Genomic DNA, 19778 nt, shown 5'->3' on the forward strand with positions numbered 1-19778 from the left:
GTTCTGTCTTTGCTTCCTTACAGTATATTTCAGCACACCAGTTACCGTGATATTTTTTTTTTAAGTTTATTTATTTATTGTGAGAGAAACAGAGATAACGTGAGCAGGGGAGGGGCAGAGGGAAAGAGAAAGGATCCTAAGCAGGTCCTATGCTGTCAGCACAGAGCCCGATATGGGGCTTGAACTCATTAACTGTGAGATCATGACCTGAGGCAAAATCCAGAGCCAGATGCTTAACCAACTGAACCATGCTGGTGTCCCATTACAGTGTTATTTTTTTTTTTCTTTATTTCTAGGAGAGAGAGAGAGAGACAGCGCGAGCAGGGGAGGGTCAGAGAGAGGGGGAGACACAGACTCTGAAACAGGCTCCAGGCTCTGAGCCGGCAGTCAGCACAGAGCCCGATGCGGGGCCCGAACCCACGAACCGCGAGATCATGACCTAAGCGAAAGTCGGACGCTTAACCGACTAAACCACCCAGGCGCCCCACAGTGTTATTTTTAAAGTAAGCAGGACACAGGGCCGCCTGGGTGGCTCAGTTGGTTAAGTGTCCCAACTTCAGCTCAGATTATGATCTCACAGTTCGTGGATTCAAGCCCTGCGTTGGGCTCTGTACTGACAGCTCAGAGCCTGGAGCCTGCTTCAGATTCTGTGTCTCCTCCTCTCTTTGCCCATCCCCAATTTGCACTCTGTCTCTCAAAAATAAATAAATGTTGGGGTATCTGGGTGGCTCAGTTAAGTGTCCGACTTTGGCTCAGGTCATAATCTCACGGTTTGTGGGTTCAAGCCCCATGTTGGGCTATGTGCTGACAGCTCAGAGCCTGCAGCCTGCTTCAAATTCTGTGTCTCCCTCTCTCTCTGCCCCTCCCTGCCTCAAGCTTTGTCTCTCTCTGTCTCAAAAATAAATAAACAAAAAAATGTTAATTAAAACAAGCAGAATATGTCTTCCCCTCTTCAGAAGCCTATAGTGAATTCCCGTATAGCTCAAGAAAAGGTCAAAGCCCTTAATGGCCTACTCCAAAGCCCTATGGGTTCCCTAACCCCCACCAAACAAAAGTATACTCACACTTCTGACCTACTCCCCTGGTTCCCTCTCTGTTGTTCACTGTATTCCAGACACACTGTTTCTTAAACACATCAGTTATAGTCTTCTATCAGATTTTCTGAGCCATCCCCATGATTTCCTCTGTTCATTTCCTTCTGGTTTCCTCTCACAGTTCAACGTAATGAAACTATTTCCGAATATTCTCCTTTTCTCTTCTCCTGATACCTCCCTTTACTCTTCTCTGTTGTTTTTCAGAGCATATATATAATATAATATATATATCAGTGGCATATATATATATATGTGTGTATATATAAATATATTTGCCTATTTTCTTGACATTGGTCTGTTTTGCATATCTGAACATTAACTTTGTGAGGGTCATGAACATAGTTTTGTTCCCTGGTTCATTTCCTGGTACCTATGGTACTTTACACTGAATGGGGGTTAAATAAATATTTACTGGAAAAATAAATTAACTCATTATCAACAATTATTTATTGAATACCTGCTCCCTGCCTTCAACCTATTATGGGTTAAAGAAGGCATATATAAATAACTAGGAGATAAATCTGATCTGGCTGCAACCTTTTGTGTCTGCTTCACTGATCACCAGACATCTGGCCAGCTAGGCAGGTGGTCCCTTCCTCATTATTCCACGTGCTTGGTTGGAGAGAAGAGAAAATTTTGCTTCTATCAAGGACATAAAACTCCAGGACAAGACAGAGTTTGATAAGCATTATTGTAACTAAGAGGATGTTAATTTCTTCTGTATGAAGTTGAAAGTCAGCCTTCCTAGCAATCCTTAGGATGTCTATGTTTTGATTATAAGTCACCACATGTCCAAAGTTTAACTTTCTATTTATTTTTATAGTTAGGGAAATGTGGGCTTATCATTCACCAAAAGTTGGTTTAGGAGACCAACTTAGCCTAAACCAACCCACTGATATACTAATACCAGAATCGATTAATTCCTTAATAAGCATACATCCAGTTTCTTCTGTATGCCAGGATGTATGAGTTGTGGAGAATACAGGCACCAGAAATATAGTACCAGATTTTGTAGGGCACTGCCTTGTCAAATGCACATTGTGTTGTATCATTTGTATGAGAGTTCTTATGAAGAAGAGTTCTCATGAGAAGACACATAAAGAACAGAAAGTTGTTTAATTAAATAAAATCAAGGCAAAACAATGTGGCCAACTTTACTATCAAGTGAGCAGGAATGTTAATTTTAACTGAGTAAAGCACTTAAGGACAACAGCAGTTCTTTCTTTCTTTTTTTTTTTTAACTATTTTACAAACCTATTACATCAAGCCTGTTACAAGGCTATTAAAAAGATGCTTTTTTTTCATCAGTTATTTCGAGCCATATTTCCATGATACATACACGTTAGATCTGAATGAAAACGTCATATAATTTCTGATTTTCTTTACCTGATTATGTATCAAAAAAAAAAAATCTTCGAATGTGTTACTTCCAAAATGACTAAACTTACTCAAGTTTGATTATGTTTTATGTTTTTATTTCAGTGGGTAATTTTCACTTTGCCTTTTCTTTAAATTTTCCTGAAGTGAGGCTCAAAGGACTACAGAAAATAAAGGAAGGGGAGTCCATGTTGAGTCCATGGACCAAGGGCAGCTGGCATTGGAGCTTAAGGAATAGAGAGGATTTGCAGCTTAGAGACTGGAGTAGGTAATATTCGGGGAAAGGAAGCTCTTGGGTCTCAAAAGTCAAAAAGGGTAGGTCCCTTAGGGAATAGCAAGAAGCCTTGCTTATCTGGAATATAAAGTATAAACAGCAGATCATCAGTTAAATACCTCTGGGCCAAAGAAGGCTACTATGTTGTTTGCTATGTATTTAGCAATCAATGGGAAACTCACTGAGGACAAGTGATAGCAATGGGGCCAAGGAACAAAAGCCTGAAAATAATTCAAGAGTCCTTCCAGAGGGACTGGTTAAGTAGATTGTGGTGATCATATAATGTGTTACTATACACCAACTAAAGTGTTCTATATTATCTAAAATATCAGAGATTTACTTAACTAAATAATAAGGGAACCAGCAGAAAGTCAATGCCAGAGTGATAAAAATATTTACAGTCACAGGAAGAATTCTGGAATGTGATTGGTATGGTCCTAAACTGATTATTGCCCTGTAGGCAATAAAACTATAACCTTTGAGAATCCATTTATATGTCTATAACAGAACACATTTGGATTGCTATCAGCCAAGAATCATTTGCACTGTCCTCTGTTTTGTAAAAATGAAATACCCTAATCTACAGATTGGCAAACTTCTTTTGTATGGTAGTTAATATTTGGTTTGTGGGCCATATAAGGTATCATATGTTTTTTATTTTACTTGTTTTTTCAGTCCCTTAAATTTGTAAGAAGAAAAATTCATGGGCTGTACAAAAACAGATTGCCACCCTGATTGGGCTTGTGGACCATAGTTTACACATTCTTGCTTAGAGCCTAATCAATAGTAAGTTATAAAACATAATAAAGATACTATTTTAGAGAATTGGGTGATCCTTGGATGAGCCAGTTAGGCAGTGTTCCATCATGATCTTCACGAGACATGTATTAATCCTCTTGCCCATTTACAGGTTTGGGGTATATATGCATTGTTTTAATCAAGGCGTCTGATGCTATAAAAGTGTTTTCTGGGGACTTAGGAATCCAGTTACCTGAGGAGATCAGTTAAGCAGGAAAGACAGTGCTGGTCAAAGGATCACACAATCAAAATATCACTGCAAGTATGTCCAGTGTGATGAAGGGAAGATGGGTGGTGCTGTGAGAGTTTGTTTGGGTGGCCAGAGGGGACTCTCCTGACAAAGTGATGCTTAAAATAAATTCTGAAGAGTAGCTAGGGGTTGAGTTGGAGAGTAGGAAAGAGATGGCCAAACCAAAGAATTAACAGTTGCTGTGTAGCTTTTTACATGAAGGGAATGGAGTACCCGAGTCTGGAAGAGGACCTCTGTGGCTGGAAAGAACTGGAGGGCAAACATGGAGAGAGTTGAAGAGGTAGAGCCTGGTGGGTGGGGTGACCATTACTAACCTCTTTGCCAAGGACTGTTCTGATTGACTGGTGTAAAAATTAATCACCTTCTTTTACTCTCAAAATGTCCCAGTGTGGATGATAAATTATGTGATAAATCAGTAGGAAGACGTCGAAGAATTTTAAGGCTCGCAAGTGTGATCTAATCAGATTGACATTTTGAAGTGATTGCTGCCTCATGGATGATGGATTTGGGCAGGCCACAGGGGATGTTAAATTGCTGTGTACTGGGAAATTTATCTTTCAGGTTAAACAACTTGTTAAATTTTCTCAGTAGTGAGTCAATCCAGGAAAAAAGAAAAATTAGGGCAATCTATTGTTTGATGAAATCAATAATTGGTCAGTAAATAAAGACAATTGATTTAGTAGCCACTAGTAGGTGAAGCTGTTCTGTAGTGCATTTAGTTATCACTGATACCTTGTTTAGATTTGTTAGCTACCTCCTCATGTTGCCTTCTGGTGTTCCCATAGGAGTGCATAATGAGAAGAGACTGTAAAATCAAACTATTGGGATGTGCTTCTATAAAGCTGTGAATCTGATCATCTAGACCACGAAATCACAAAATTAGCAAGGGGATTTTGTCTCAAAGATTGTGATACCAGTGTGAGGTCTGGTATCACCACTGACTTGTTCATGGCTGTAGCTCCAGCACGGGGCATTCAAGTAAACTGGCTGACTGGCTCAATGAATGAACTCCCCACCTCTAATAAGAACTTTGTTTCTTAGGGGCACCTGGGTGGCTCAGTCAGTTAAGTGTCTGACTTTGGCTCAGGTCATGATCTCACAGTTCATGGGTTTGAGCCCTGTGTCGGGCTCTTTGCTGACAGCTAGCTCAGAGCCTAGAGCCTGTTTCAGATTCTGTATCTCCCTCTCTCTCTGACCCTCCCCTGCTCATGCTGTCTCTCTCTCTGAAATTTAAAAATAAATAAATAAATAAATAAATAAATAAAAAAGCTTTGTGTCTTAAAAATCTTAGGTACAACATTCATAAAGTTTATGCCACAAGCTTAGAATCTCTAAATGAAGACTGTAGTCTGGATTATAGACATAAAAATATTTACCAAATACATCTGAAATGTATTTCCTGTTAATGTTTTTTTGTTCAACATTAAACGACAGTTTGACCTAAACATCGCTTAGGAGTAGAGATGGCAATACCAGTTTCTATTTAAAAAAAAAAAAAAAAAAAAAGGGGCGCCTGGGTGGCTTAGTCGGTTAAGCGTCCGACTTTCGCTTGGGTCATGATCTCACGGTTCGTGGGTTCGAGCCCCGCGTCGGGCTCTGTGCTGACTACCAGTTCGGAGCCTGGAACCTGTTTCAGTCTGTGACTCCCTCTCTCTCTGACCCTCCCCTGCTCACGCTGTCTCTCTCTCTCTCTCTCTCTCCTAAAAATAAATAAAACATTTAAAAAAAAAATTAATATCATGTAGTTTTTATTGAGAACAAATTAAAAATGTGTCTCCTTTTTTTTTCCTATCTGGAAAATAACCAAGAAGGAAAAATTAAAACTGAGTGTTAATATATTAAAATCATTATGATAAGAATGAATAAAATCAGATTATTCTCTAATTTAGATACTATAAATACAGGACATATGTGTAAACACTTAAAACCACATTTAATAAGATTAGAACTTCCCCAGGAATATGGTAGTAATAAAATGACAGAAACTCCTACTCTTTCGATGTGATATTTAAGAATTAATATTTATTTAAAGATATGTATCCCCCAAAAAAGAAAAAAATAAATATGAAAATTGATCAAAGAATGAATCTTCAACAATTTGATTAGCTATTTGGTTAATATCTAGACTGTGAGAATATTGCCAGCTTTTAATACCTTTAATTAGTTTTCTTTTTCCCTTAAATTATACAAATATAACTCTGATGTCATAATATTTGCAAAATGCCCTCTGCATTTCCAGTCATCCCTGAATGTTCATCTCTTCTTGTGCTGACTGCAGTCTTGCTTTCTCTTGAGTTGGCTGTTTTCTTCTTCCTCTACATGCTGCTGAACCTGGGGGTGGATAGGTGTTTTCTTGCTCTTCACTGCTTTTGTAAAACCACTGTTAACATCTCCTCCCTCAATATCCCCCACCTCCAGCCTTCCACCACCCTATCTTTGAAATGTTTTCTCAGATTATGGCATCCTACACTTTCTAGTGCAGCCGTTTCCTGCCATTCTTTTGGTAGCCCCCTCCTTTGTTGTGTTCTGTAGGAACTGATTGACTATGTTCCTCCTTCCCCACTTACAACCCTCAGCCTTGGTGGCTTTTTAATTAGCTACATAGATTATTTGTGCCATACCCAGCCTTTTTCCAAGGGATCTTATCCCTTTCAGTGATCTCTTCTTCTTTCTAGGGGTCAGCAAAACTTTTCTATAAAGAGCCAAATAGTAAATATTTTCAGTTTTCTGGCTATATGGTCTTTGTTGCAAATTGTTCAACACTGTAGTTGTAGCTTGAAGCCAACCATTGATTTAAAATTTTTTTTTAATGTTTTATTTATTTCTAGGAGAGAGAGAGAGAGACAGCATGAGCAGGGGAGAGTCAGAGAGAGAGGGAATCACAGACTGAAGCAGGCTCCGGGCTCTGAGCTGGCAGTCAGCACAGAGCCCGACGCGGGGCTCGAACCCACGAACTGCGAGATCATGACCTAAGCGAAAATCGGATGCTTAACCGACTAAGCCACCCAGGCGCCCCAGCCAACCATTGATTTTAATACATAAACAGATGGACGAGGCTGCGCTCCAGTTAAACTTTATTTACAAAAAAGGTGAAAAGCTGAGTAGCAATTTGAAGGAGATGAGTTGGTTGAGCCATATCTGGGGAAAAAGAGTTCCAGGAGGAGGAAACAGCAAGTGCAAAGTCGAGGCAGGAGTTTGCTAGGAGTTCTCTAGAAGCAGCAAGGAGGCTGCTGTGGTTGGAACAGTATGCTGGAGGAGTGGCGGTGGGAGAGGCCAGGGAGATGATGGGGGAGGAGGGTAGGTTTTGGGGGATCTTAACAAGCGATGGAAGGGATTTTGCTTTTACTCAGAGGCAGTTGGAGAGCCATCGGGAAGGTCTGAGCAGAGGGGCGATAATCAGCCTTCAGTTTTAACAGGATTGTTCTGGCTGCTGTGGTAAGGACAGTGAGGGGACAGGGTAGAAACAGAATTTTTCTTTCCAATATATATTTTGAAGGATTTGCTTAAGAATGAAGCTGAGGTTTTTTTTTTTATCCTGAACAACTGGAAAGATATGGAAGACACTGGGTAAAGCAGGTTTTAGAGAGAAAATCGTAAATTCTTCGAGCTTATTTAGTTAGAGATGTCTTTGAGGCAAATACCCCCAATATTTGGGATGTCTGACATTTGTTATAACTTCCACGATTTCATGGTAAAGAAAAATTAATCTTTACTTAAAATAAAAATCAGTGATCTGGGTAAACTAACTGTTCCATTGAATGCTTATCCAAAAATATATTACCAGGTACCTGGGGCTGACTGGTACTGGTGTTAACAGTTCATATAGCTGTATTTATTAATATCCTTTTTTATCCCAATGGTATCAAATTTGTGAATAAATTCCTGTATAAGTTTCATGTTTTCTTCATCTGTGAGCGTAAGATCACAGTATGTTCATTTTTATGTTTATGTATATTATACAGAGGAAATAAATGGATCGTTTAAAGTAATTTGAGTATAAAAATAATTAAAAACCGAGTAATTAATTGGAAGGTGAGACCATTTGAGCCTGTATATCTTTAGGGAAAAGTTGTTGCAAGTGTTAAGATAATATGGTAGTGAGTGACAAAGAGGATGATCTAATAAGTTTTTCCATTCACTCCGTTCTCCAAGGGCTATTGTCAGAAAAGCAATTCATCTGCTCTGTAAATTTTTGAAAGAGACTTATTAAAATTTTGGCAAGATAAATGTTTTAAGCTTTCTCTCTAGTTACTCATTAAAAGCAAATCCAAAGTGAAATGAAGTGCGTTTTAAACTTAAATTTGTTTGAAGATGAAAAAGTCTTGCATTTAGGGGATTGTATTCAACTTTGTATTGGTAGTCACAATATTATTTATTTTCTGTACCGTTTATTAGTCATAATCATACAGAAATGTGTAAATGTAAAAACTTAAAGTTGGAAAGGACCTTACAGGATGCTCTTTAAGGATCATGTAACCCAGTGCTTATCAAGCATTTTTCCCATGATCTACAGTTATACAGTTACATCATGACCCAGTGTACAATATATATGTACTAAAGTCAAACAAGTTTCACAAAGCTGTAGTTACCTTAAATGTGAAATGCACTATTTTGTTTTTGGTTTAAATGCTGCCTTGATGTGCACTTTGAAGAAAAGATCCTTATCTTGTCTGTTCTTCGGCATGATGCAGCCTCCTTCCTGTGTGATACCCTTAGTTTACCATAAATCACATAGCCTTTGTTTAATCTTAAAAATGTAGCTAGGTACTGTACTACTTTAAGACAGTACCTAGTGTTTATGTCTTGCTGTTAAATATGGAGCCAGCTGAGCAGCCTGGTGTGAAATTATCAAAAGGGTTTCTCTTTTTGACCCAGGTTATAGGAAGCAGACTGCTTGAACCTGCATTAGATTCTACAGTCAGAAGGATAGGAATGCTATTCAGGTACTTAGAACTGAGGAATTACCAATGGCCATTTTTTTATGTTCTTAACCTGAAAGCCTTACACATTTAATACGTAGTAGATAGGTATGTACGGTTTGAATAAATTGAACAAAAAAATGCAATCAGTCCAATGCTGTTAGGTCCTTAAAATTAAGTATAATAAAACTGCACCATCTTTAAGTTTCTGTGATATGCAAGTCATGATGACAGCACTTCTCTTCCTTTTTAAATATTCCTAATACTTAAGATCTACGAGTCATCACTGATTAGCTTTATATAATCCTTAGAAGGTGGAATACCTAAGTACAAAACAAGGGAAAAGATAATGAAGAAAGCTGGAGTCACTTATTGAAATATGTAAATAATATTCATGCAGAATTGAAAGAGGAAAGAGTTTTTTAAACAAAGGAATCTTAAAATAAATACTTTTTCTGATAAATGAAATCACTTTTCCAAAACACAAATTATGATAAGTGAAGTGGAATCATGAAATTAAAATATGCAACAAGATAATCTCAAAATGTTTTTAAAGAAAATTCTAGATATTACTAGGCTTAGTAATAAACCTAATTTAATTTCTCCTCAAATATACCATTTTATTAAAAGGGAGCAGAAAGTGTATTAAATGAATAACCCATTACTTTTCTATTTTATTAACCATCTCTGAAATTCTGTGTGTAACCCTTTATGACTTTTTTAAGCAAAATGATTGCCTGCTCTCTCATGTTGTTCATGGTATCATGTGATTGCTATAGCAGGTAGCCATATAATTAGCAACCACTGGTCATGTCTCCTCACTTTCTTATATCTTCCAAGGTTGAAATTTTCCTGAGTAATAGATACCTTGACCAGCCCAAAGCTCCTTTGGATAATTTGAGTTTATGACTAGCTCTGGGCTAGTAGACCTCCTGATTTGTTCTAGTCAATCCTAAATGTTACTAACCTTATCATATGAATATTGAAGCTAATCTATACTTTGTTTTTAATCTGGAACCAGGAAATGGGGTGCGAATTTGGGAATAAGGCAGGAGATTGTGGTCAGCAGAGCTGGTATGATATGCTTTGACTTTCAGCACTGACCTTCAGATCCAATGACTTTCTGTGTGTACTATTAAAATAATTTAAAAATTAATATGGATGACATTCTCCACTGAGTTTTCATGTAGTAATTATATTTGAGTTTTAAAATAATTTCTTAGCTTTTTCTTAAGTATAAGCACTGAATTGCCTTTTTTTTTTTAAGCTTATTTATTTATTTTGAGAGAGACAGAGACAGTGCAAGTGGGGTAGTGGCAGAGAGAGAGGGAAGAGAGAAAGTGTGGTGAGAGAGAGAGAGAGAGAGAGAGAGAGAATCCTAAGCAGACTCTGCACCATCAGCACAGAGCCTGATACAGGACTCGAACTCATGAAACCTTGAGATCATGACCTTGGCCGAAACCACGTCAGACACTTAACCAACTGAGCTACCCAGGTGCTCCAGCCCTGAATTGCTTTTAAGCATAGTTTAAGGTTAGTTGAGTTTAAAAACATTTTCTTGTCATAACAGGAAAATGTTTGAAATTTTATTAAAACAGCTTTTGGACTTCTTATGTTAATTTTAATACTTGAGTACTGAATAATGGTTCATTTGGCATTTATTGGGTATATTGGTAAGTATTTGTCAAAAATACAAATCCTTCATGCAAATCCAGCAATTTGTGTTCAGATATCTAAAATTAGGACACACCGTGGTTTGTTTTATTTATTTGCCTTAGCCAGCTAAGTCAGATTCCCACTTTTTATGTGTAAATTTTTTAAAGTATTAAGACAAATAAAGAAAATCAAAGTATAAGTGCTACAAGTCTGTTGATTGCCTATATTTTTACTCAAAATAAAATGAACAGTGTGCATACATCCATATCTCAAAGAATCAACACATATATTTTTTAAATATACAAACCTAAATTAATATATTTTAAATGGTATTGTTTTATCAACTGTATTATTTGTGTTATAAGAAATAGAAATTAGAAAAACATGCACATGCAGATTTGCCTTCGGAGTTTTAGAAATGTTACTTTGATTTTGAATTTTCCTTTCAGTGCTTTTATGACTGTTTGAAAACTTTTCTCTCCAGAAATGATCAACCTTGTCACAAAAGAGCCAGTAGTAATGGTTGAGCGCAGTTGGTGTCTAGAGTAGTGGCATTTGAATGTTGTAATGTTTGAGATGCGTGTGTGTGTGTGTTTCAATTAACAAATGAACTCAATGTTGGCATCCCTCTTTTGAGAGAGCTATGACACATTGTTTGGCCATAACTTGCTAGTGCTTGCTCTAGCTCTGAAATATAATTAACTGCTGATGAGAATATAAAAAGAATCTGACTTACAAACTGCCATTTTTCCATCCCAGTAAGTGAACCAAATTCAGCTACTTTAATCCTTGTAACATAATAAAGTTAAAAATGCAAAATCTACCTCATTCATAACCAGAACTATTGCTCAGAGCTGAGACATAGTGATTATGAAAATGCAATGCATCTGTTCTGTATCAGAATTATTTTATTAGTATTATGATAACATTGACAACATTGCCCTGCCATGTTTAGTTTAAGAGATTTCTAGTTACTCATATCTTGAGGGAAAACTACTCTTTATATATATATTTTTTTACTAAAAATTGTTTATGATAAGGAAAGAATTCTTTGAGGACAATAGGCCAATCTCAAATGTCAATTTGTCTTTCCTTTTGATTTATCTATTGTTGGCCAACAACTCCCACTCCAAACTTAATAGCTTAAAATAATGTTAATTTATTATTTCTCATGACTTTGTGTACTAACTGAAATCCGTTGGATAGTGAATCTACTCCACATGGTATAACTGAAGTCACAATGGCAGTTGCCTTCAGCAATGAGCTCTGCTAGTGATGGACTATCAGTATGACCTCTTATTCTTCAGAGTTTCTCTCCATGTGACCTCTTGTCTAAGTCTATCTCAAACTTCCTTTTAGCATAGCATGTGGTTTCCAGAGGACAACTCCAATGTACAACAACTTATGAAATCTCTTGTTAGCATTGCACATGCTAATCACACAAAGCAAGTCACATGGCCAAACCCAGAGTCAGTGTGGGAGAGGACTGCACCAGGACATGAGTACTGATAGACATGGTCAATTGGGGGCCACCAATGAAATAGGCTGTCACATCTCCGTAATAAATTCTAGTAGGGAACAGCAGGTAGTGAGTATGGTTGAATGGATGACTAATAAGCAGTATAATTTGAACCAAATGATAAGTAGTATAAATAACTTCACAAAATTATAATTACCATGCTTGATTGTATATAGAAGATGCCTAGGAAATGAAGAGAGAAGGAAGGATACTAAAATTGGAACATGTAACTTTGTATCCTGTTAGTCTTTTTCGAAAGATAATAAATCACCATGAAAGAATATTTTCACTTTCCTTTGACAGAAGTCTTCTTAATATATGTCATCAAAATAGATAAGATGTACCTAATAAGCAGTTTTGACACAGCTTCCATTTAGAGTTTAATTCTCAGTCTTTCCCTTTTCTCCCTTTCACACCCATTTCCAACTTCCTAACATGCACATACATGTACCTCTGCTTCTTCCCAAGTTATAATATCCATGTTATAGAAATATTAAAACCATTAAATTTATTTTACACATTATATAGATTTTACACATTATATAGATTTTTTAATTCTTTAACTAATTAGAATTTTTAATAAAATAGCCAAGTCATTGGGAATTCTAACATTCCTAATTGGAAGACAATTTTCTAAGGATATAGGGACTGCATAGAGAGACAAATACAGCATCACATTTTAAACTTCCTAAATTCAAAATATTTTTCTTTTTTGGGAGTGCCTGTATAGCTCAGTCAGTTAAGCGTCTGACTCTTGATTTCAGCTGAGGTCATGATCTGATGGTCCGTGCTACTGAGCCTTGCATTGGGCTATGTGTTGACAGTGTAGAGCCTGCTTGGGATTCTCTCTCCCCCTCTCTCTGTCCCTCCCTGCTTACACACACACTCCCTCAAAATAAATAAATAAGCATCTATGTTTTTTCTCTTTTTGTGTAAATAGGGGTTATTTTTAGCACTGCTTTTCTTTCTCTAATCACCTTAACTATTTTTTTCCTAATTTTTTAAATAGTATTTTATCCTGGGCCGCCTGGGTGGCTCAGTCGGTTAAGTGTCCGACTTTGGCTCAGGTCATGATCTCACAGTTTGTGGGTTCGAGCCCCGCATCAGGCTCTGTGCTGACAGCTAGCTCAGAGCCTGGAGCTGCTTCAGATTCTGTGTCTCCCTCTCTCTCTGACCCTCCCCTGCTCATGCTGTCTCTGTCTCTCTCTCAAAAATAAATAAAATGTTTAAAAAATAAATAAATAGTATTTTATCCTGACAAACCAATCCATACTCTCTAATGTATTGGGGGGGGTAGTTTGTAGGGTCCATGGTAGTTTTAGAGGGTCCGTGTTGTATTCTGAGCCAGAACCAAGTCTTTGGACCCCGCCAGCTCTGGGTTATGGGCATAGCCTGGCCAGTTCCCAGCTGTTAAGCCTTGGAAGTTTCCTTCACCTCTCTAAGCCTGTGCACATTCATTTGTAAAAGGTGATGGGAAAGGTTGTCTATGTTAACTAAAATAACTCTTGCAAAATTATTTGCATTGTGTTGACACAGTAAACTCTATAGTTATTTTATTATACCTTTTAGCCCCTTAAATGAGAGTAAGTATTAAATAGGAAACTTCCTTCACATCTACATAAAATTCATTTTCTCTGATATTTGTAAGGTCCTATTTAGTCCTATTCGGCCCCTTTGTAATGCTAGCTTGCAGGAATATAGGACAGGAAGAGAAAGCTGTGATCTCATAATTTGAATGTAAACTACCAAATTGATCTGAGAAAAAGAAAGGAAAAGGATTAGGCCATGGATCCATTGAATCTTGGAAATATTTTAGTCTCAGAAACCCCTCCCTTTGTAAGTTTCATATTTAATGCTCTAGAATTTAGCATTTTATTGTTGAATTGGATAAAAACTGTTACACCGTTTTCATTTATGAAAACTCATTCATCTGTGACTTGATTTTACCTTTGAGGAAACTTCAGAAAAGAATGATGCCCCAGGAGTATTATAAGCTGTGTTCTCAAATGCTTTTCTCATTATCCTCTTTAACATTTCTTTCTAGAAGCATCTTAGTGACAAGTGTGATTAGGTTAATTGTGTGCGCCTGTATGTACTGCTGATGGTAATAACGGTGAGCAGTCATAATAGGAACATGGTGCATGTCGAGCAGCCACCACGCTCTCCAGGCCGGCGGTGCCACCAATCTTGGGCTAACATCTGTGGTGAACAGAGCATCCTGTATTTCCTTCAGCATATAAATGAATTGACAGTCAACTATAGATGATAATTAATGTAAGTTTTTGTGAAAGTAAATACAATTTTCAGCCCTTGACAAACTGTTAAAAAGAGGAAAAGGATGGAAGATGGATACTTTTGACAGACAGAAAAGGCTTGACGAGAAAAAGATAATACTTGTGGGCATGTAAGGCACTGTCTTCAGATGATATAAACATCCACTCTGAGAATAATAGATAAAGAGTTCAAAGTTTCAAAAGGAAACCAACCTATCCTCAGAGTACTCCTAAACATGTGGAAGTAATCCTAAACGTGTGAAGATGAAATTACATAGTTTGGTCAATAAATGAAATTGTAAGCATTTGATTTAGTTTTGTTTTTGAGTTCTTTATTTTAAAGAGAGTAGAAGGAAATAGGGAGGTCATAAGGAAGGAATGAGGTGGGGCGCCTGGGTGGCTTAGTCGGTTGAGCATTCGACTTCGGCTCAGGTCATGATCTCATGGTTTGTGGGTTCGAGCCCTGCGTCCAGCTCTGTGATGACAGCTCAGAGCCTGGAGCCTGTTTCAGATTCTGTATCTCCCTCTCTTTCTGACCCTCCTGTTCTCTCTCTCTCTCTCTCTCTCTCAGAAATAAATAAAACATTAAAAAAAATAAGGAAGGAATGAAGGAAGAAAGTAAATGTATATATATATTTATCCCAAGTAAAGATGATGCTAGTTGTTTTCTGCTTTATCAGTAACATCACTCATACATAATTAATCTCACCTGCTCAAATGGCTGGTGAGAAATAGTGGAGATTATTTTGAAATTGTGTAACACAAAAGTAGTGAACTTGTGTCAAATGATTTGTCCTTAAGCTTTATTATGTGCTTACTGCCTAAATGCTTTTGTGAAACACATTTTCACCAAAACAATATATGTTTAATCATAAAGCTTGCATCTGAGTCACTCTTGACTTGTTCAGAAAATAATTTATTTCTAAATGATGATTATTTCCAAGTATTAGTAAGGTAGTGGTAATCATAACTAAGAAAATTTTATTCCCAATAGAACCAGAAAGTAATACCGTTTATCCATTTGAAATTTCCACTTCTGTTTAGCTCCACAGCTCTTTGATCTGAAAATCTGTGATCCCCATTTCCACTTGACGGTTTTGAAACAGTGGAAGAAAGAAGTTATCATTTCCTCCTAATCACATTGTGATTTTTACTTTTCAATTTAACTTTGATAACATGGAAATCCATCTTCTTTTCACAGAATAACTGACTTAAGTAGACATATGATTCTTTGAGCTTCTTTAAATACAGGTTGTATTATAGTTGCTCAGTGAGGTATCTGTGAGACTGTGTCATTTGAGAAAGCTCTGGATTATCACTTAGGACCTGACTTTCCTTGCTGTGCTGAATGACTGTGAACAGAATACACATCACTGAGCCTAATTTTTTATTTTATTTGGATGGATAAATTTAAACAAAGGTAGTAGGCATATTTGATAATGATAAACTGAAGAATACCCTTCACACAATTAAAGTTATGGGAGAATTGTTTGGCATTAATAGTTTTATTTTAGATGTATATAGGTATACTGGGCTTTGGTGAAATTTTTGTCCAAGAACTTGAAAGAATGCCTTGCATATATATAGTAAGTGCTCCAAGCAGTTTTACGAAAGACAATCTACTATGTGCCAGATCTCTGTGAGGGATTCAAAAAGCTATGAAATAAGATACCTGTATGGTAGTATTGATGAGAAAGAAATTCGGTATAATGGAACAAAAGTCTTTCTCTACCTTGGAAAAATATCTGAAGACCGATTCAGAAAAGATTTTAATAGCAGCAGGTCAAAGATGATATCCGAAGGGGATGGATTTGGATTGTAAACAAGGAGATTATGTTACGTCTATGAGTTGGGAACTTCATGGGTACTGCAGACTCCCTCTGTAGATCATTATAGTTTGTGTGACAATCTAAATGTTCTTTCGAATCCACATTTTCTATGTGGTGGCCATCATTTCATGGGGAACATAGTAAGGACAGGATGTAGTAGAAATCATTATCCTTTTGTGATAACTTTTCAAAAGCATTTGTGTCCTAGAGGTTTTCTGCTTTTTCTGCCCTCTGTTGCTCCCAGTGAAGGCCAGGTCACCCCAAGTGACTTGGATAAATAGGAAGAGTTTGCCATCTGTGAGAACGAGTTGGGGTAGGAAGGGGACTTATGCAAAAACAAACAGCAGAAAAAGCAGTATAGAAGTTCTACATGGGTAGTTAGTTTACTTTAGAGTTATAGTAGATAATGAGTGTTTCCAGTTCAGAAGAGCAAACATTTGTTTTGGCTACTTATTAATGTAAATCTAGCTCATTGGAAAATTTAAAGTAGTATGAATTTGAGGAACTAATAAATTACTTTATTAGAAGTCCTACCTGTATATTTTTGGCTGATGACTTGGTAAATGGATTTTGGTGATTTGAGTTTAGAAGCGGCATAATAAAAATTCTTTTGACAGGTTGGCCAGGGATTGCTATGTAGAAACTCCCCTCCTCCCCCCACCAAAAAAAGGGGTGAGAAGAGCACACATAAAGAGACCACCTGCTAGACTTTCAGAATGATCACCTTCCTGCCTATTGTATTGACCAAGGCATGCATTGTTGGAAGACCTGGACTAGGGACATAGCAAAGAAAATGACAAGGAAGAGATTCCAAGTAGGAAGATTACTAGAACCTGGTAACTTTGAATCAATAGATATATATTATAGCAATCATTAATATTTATTTAGTATTCACTGAGTAATATGTGTATTGTTTTACTTTCACTGTCTCATTTAGCTTTCTCAACTATTTTATAAAGTATAGGGACTATTATCATGATAAGTTGATTAATCTGATTAAGCTCACACAGTTAGTAATTGTCAGAACCAGTACTTAAAACTTGGGTTTGTCTGAACCCAAGCCCTGTTGTAGAGGATATTCACTTATCAGAGCCCAGAATAAAGGGTATTACCAACATTTTTAGTTAGGGACAGATGCCCATTAGAAGTCTGGTTTAATGTTCATCATTGTTATACATATAACATGAACTTTTACCCTTTTTTAAAAATTATTTCTTTATTTATATTTTTAGTGCGACTTCATGACAGCATATCAGAAGAGGGCTTCCATTATTTGGTGTTTGATTTGTAAGTACGACACACTTTGTGTTCATTTATTTTTGCTATTTGAAAACCATATTGAATTAAATATTTTTTCTAATTTATAGTCTGAATTAATGACCGTATAGTTTAGGTGTCTTCAAATAACATTCAACTCTAATTCTTTTGAAAAAAATGTGACTGTTCAGGAGTGTTTATTTAAAACTTAAGTTAATCTTAATAAGTCAAACCATTATAAGTCTGTTCTTTAGATTGTTCATGGTGATATTAAAAGCAGTTATCAGTTTTACCTTTAGGCATACAAATGGCTGATGTGAGCTAATTTGCCATTGAATATTTTGGACTATGTATATTTTATTGTCTTATGTAAAAGGAACCATAGATAAAATCATACTCAGTGGTGAAAAACTGAGGAATTTTTTTCTCTGAGATCAGGAAAAAGGTAAAGATGTCCACCTCACCAGTTTTTTTCAATGTAATCTGGAAGTCCTAGCCATAGTAATCAGACAAGAAAAGGAAATAACAGGCATCCATATTGGTAAGGAAGAAGTAAAACTTTTCACTATTTGTAGATGACATGATAGCATACATAGAAAACCCTAAAGACTCCACCAAAAAGCTATTAGAAGTAATAAGTAGTCAGGTTGCAGAATATAAAATTAATATGCAAAAACCAGTAGTGTTTCTATGCACTAATAACAAAGTAGAAAGAGAAATAAAGAAAACAATTCCATTCATAATTGTACCAAAAAGAATAAAATGCCTAGGAATAAACTTAACCAAGAAGGTCAAAGACCTTTACTCTGAAAACTATAAAATATTGATGAAAGAAATTAAAGATGACCTAAACAAATAGAAAGATATTCCATGCTCATGGATTGGAAGAATTACTATAATTTAAATGTTGCTACTACCCAAAGTGATCTACAGATTCCGTGCCATCCTTATACCAGGAGCATTTCCCAGAACTAGAACAAATTACACTAAAATTTGTATGGAACCACCAAAAAACTCCAAATAGCCAAACTAGTCTTGAGAAAGAAGCACAAAGGTGGAGGTATCACAATCCCAGAGTCCAAGATATACTATAAAGCTATAGTAATCAAAACAGTATGATACTGGCACAAAAATATCAATGAAACAGAATAGAGGGCCCAGAAATAAACCCATATTTATATAGTCAATCTATGATAAAAGATACAAAACTATGGAAAATGGAGAAAAAGCCAATCTCTTCAATAAATGGTACTGGGAAAACTGGACAGCTACATGCAAAAAAAAAAGAAAAGAAAAAAAAGAAAAAAAGAAAAGAAACTAATACCATACATAAAAATAAACTCAAAATGTATTAAAAACCTAAAACGTTGATATCAGCCATAGCAGCATTTTTCTAGATAGGTCTCCTAAGGCAAAGGAAACAAAAGCAAAAATAAACTATTAGACTACATCAAAATAAAAAACTTTTGCACAGCAAAGGAAACAATCAACCAAACAAAAAGGCAGCCTACTGAATGGGAGAAGATATTTGCAAATGGTATATCTAATAATGAGTTAATATCCAAAATATATAAAGAACTTACATAACTCAATACAAAAAAATAAAAAATTAAAAAATGGATATAGGAGCTGAATAGACATTTTTCCAAAGACAACATACAGATGGTCAAGAGGCAATTGAAGAGATGCTCAACATCACTAATGATCAGGGAAATGTAAATTAAAACCACAATGAGATATCATCTTATACCTGTCAGCATGGCTAAAACCAAATACACAAAAAACAAGTGTTAACAAGGATATGGAGAAAAAAAAGGAACCCTTGTGTACTACTGGTGGAAATGTAAATTTATATAGCGACCATGGAAGGCAGTATGGAGGTTCCTTCAAAAATTATGAATAGAAATACAATTTTATCTAATAATCCCACTCATTGGGTATTTACCCAAAGAACATGACAACACCTATTTGAAAAGATATATGAATCTCTATGTTCCTTTTAACATTATTTACAATAATGAAGATGTGAAAGCAACTTAAGTATCTATCAGTATATTAATGGATAAATAAGATGTGGTATATATATACATACACACTCATGCACACATGCCCTTATATGCAATGGAACATTACACAGCCACAAAGAAAGGATGACGTCTTGCCATGTGCAACAATATGGTTGAAGCAAGAGTATTGTTATTATGCTAAGATGCTAAGAAAATAAGACTAAGAAAGACAAATACCATGGGATTTCACTCACATGTGGAATGTAAAAAAACAAAAAACAAAAAAAAAAACAACAACAAGTGAATATACAACCAAAAAGCAGAATCAGAGAACATACTGATGGTTGCCAGAGGGAAGGAGGTTGGAGAGGATGGGCAAAATGAGTGAAGGAAATGGGAGATACAGGCTTCAGTTAAGGAATAAAGAAGTCACAGGAATTAAAAACACAAGGGAATATTTTCAGTGATATAATAGCATTTGTATGGTGAGAGATGGTAGGTATACTTGTGAATGTATAATATATAG

General features: G+C 36.2%; 1 protein-coding gene across 9 annotated transcripts in view; it reads left to right on the forward strand.

The window, feature by feature from the left end:
- The window catches only part of CAMK2D (calcium/calmodulin dependent protein kinase II delta), a 306496-nt gene that overhangs the window by 140125 nt on the left and 146593 nt on the right, over positions 1-19778 (forward strand). For all 9 annotated transcript variants that reach the window (XM_039220002.1, XM_039220004.1, XM_039220005.1 and 6 more), the window contains exon 4: positions 17222-17276. In XM_039220002.1, the coding sequence (XP_039075933.1) occupies positions 17222-17276 (55 nt within the window). The remainder of the gene's footprint in view (positions 1-17221; positions 17277-19778) is intronic.

Source organism: Hyaena hyaena, unplaced genomic scaffold (genome assembly GCF_003009895.1).
Source record: "Hyaena hyaena isolate Hyena2069 unplaced genomic scaffold, ASM300989v1 scaffold_854, whole genome shotgun sequence".
Taxonomy (NCBI): Eukaryota; Metazoa; Chordata; class Mammalia; order Carnivora; family Hyaenidae; genus Hyaena; species Hyaena hyaena.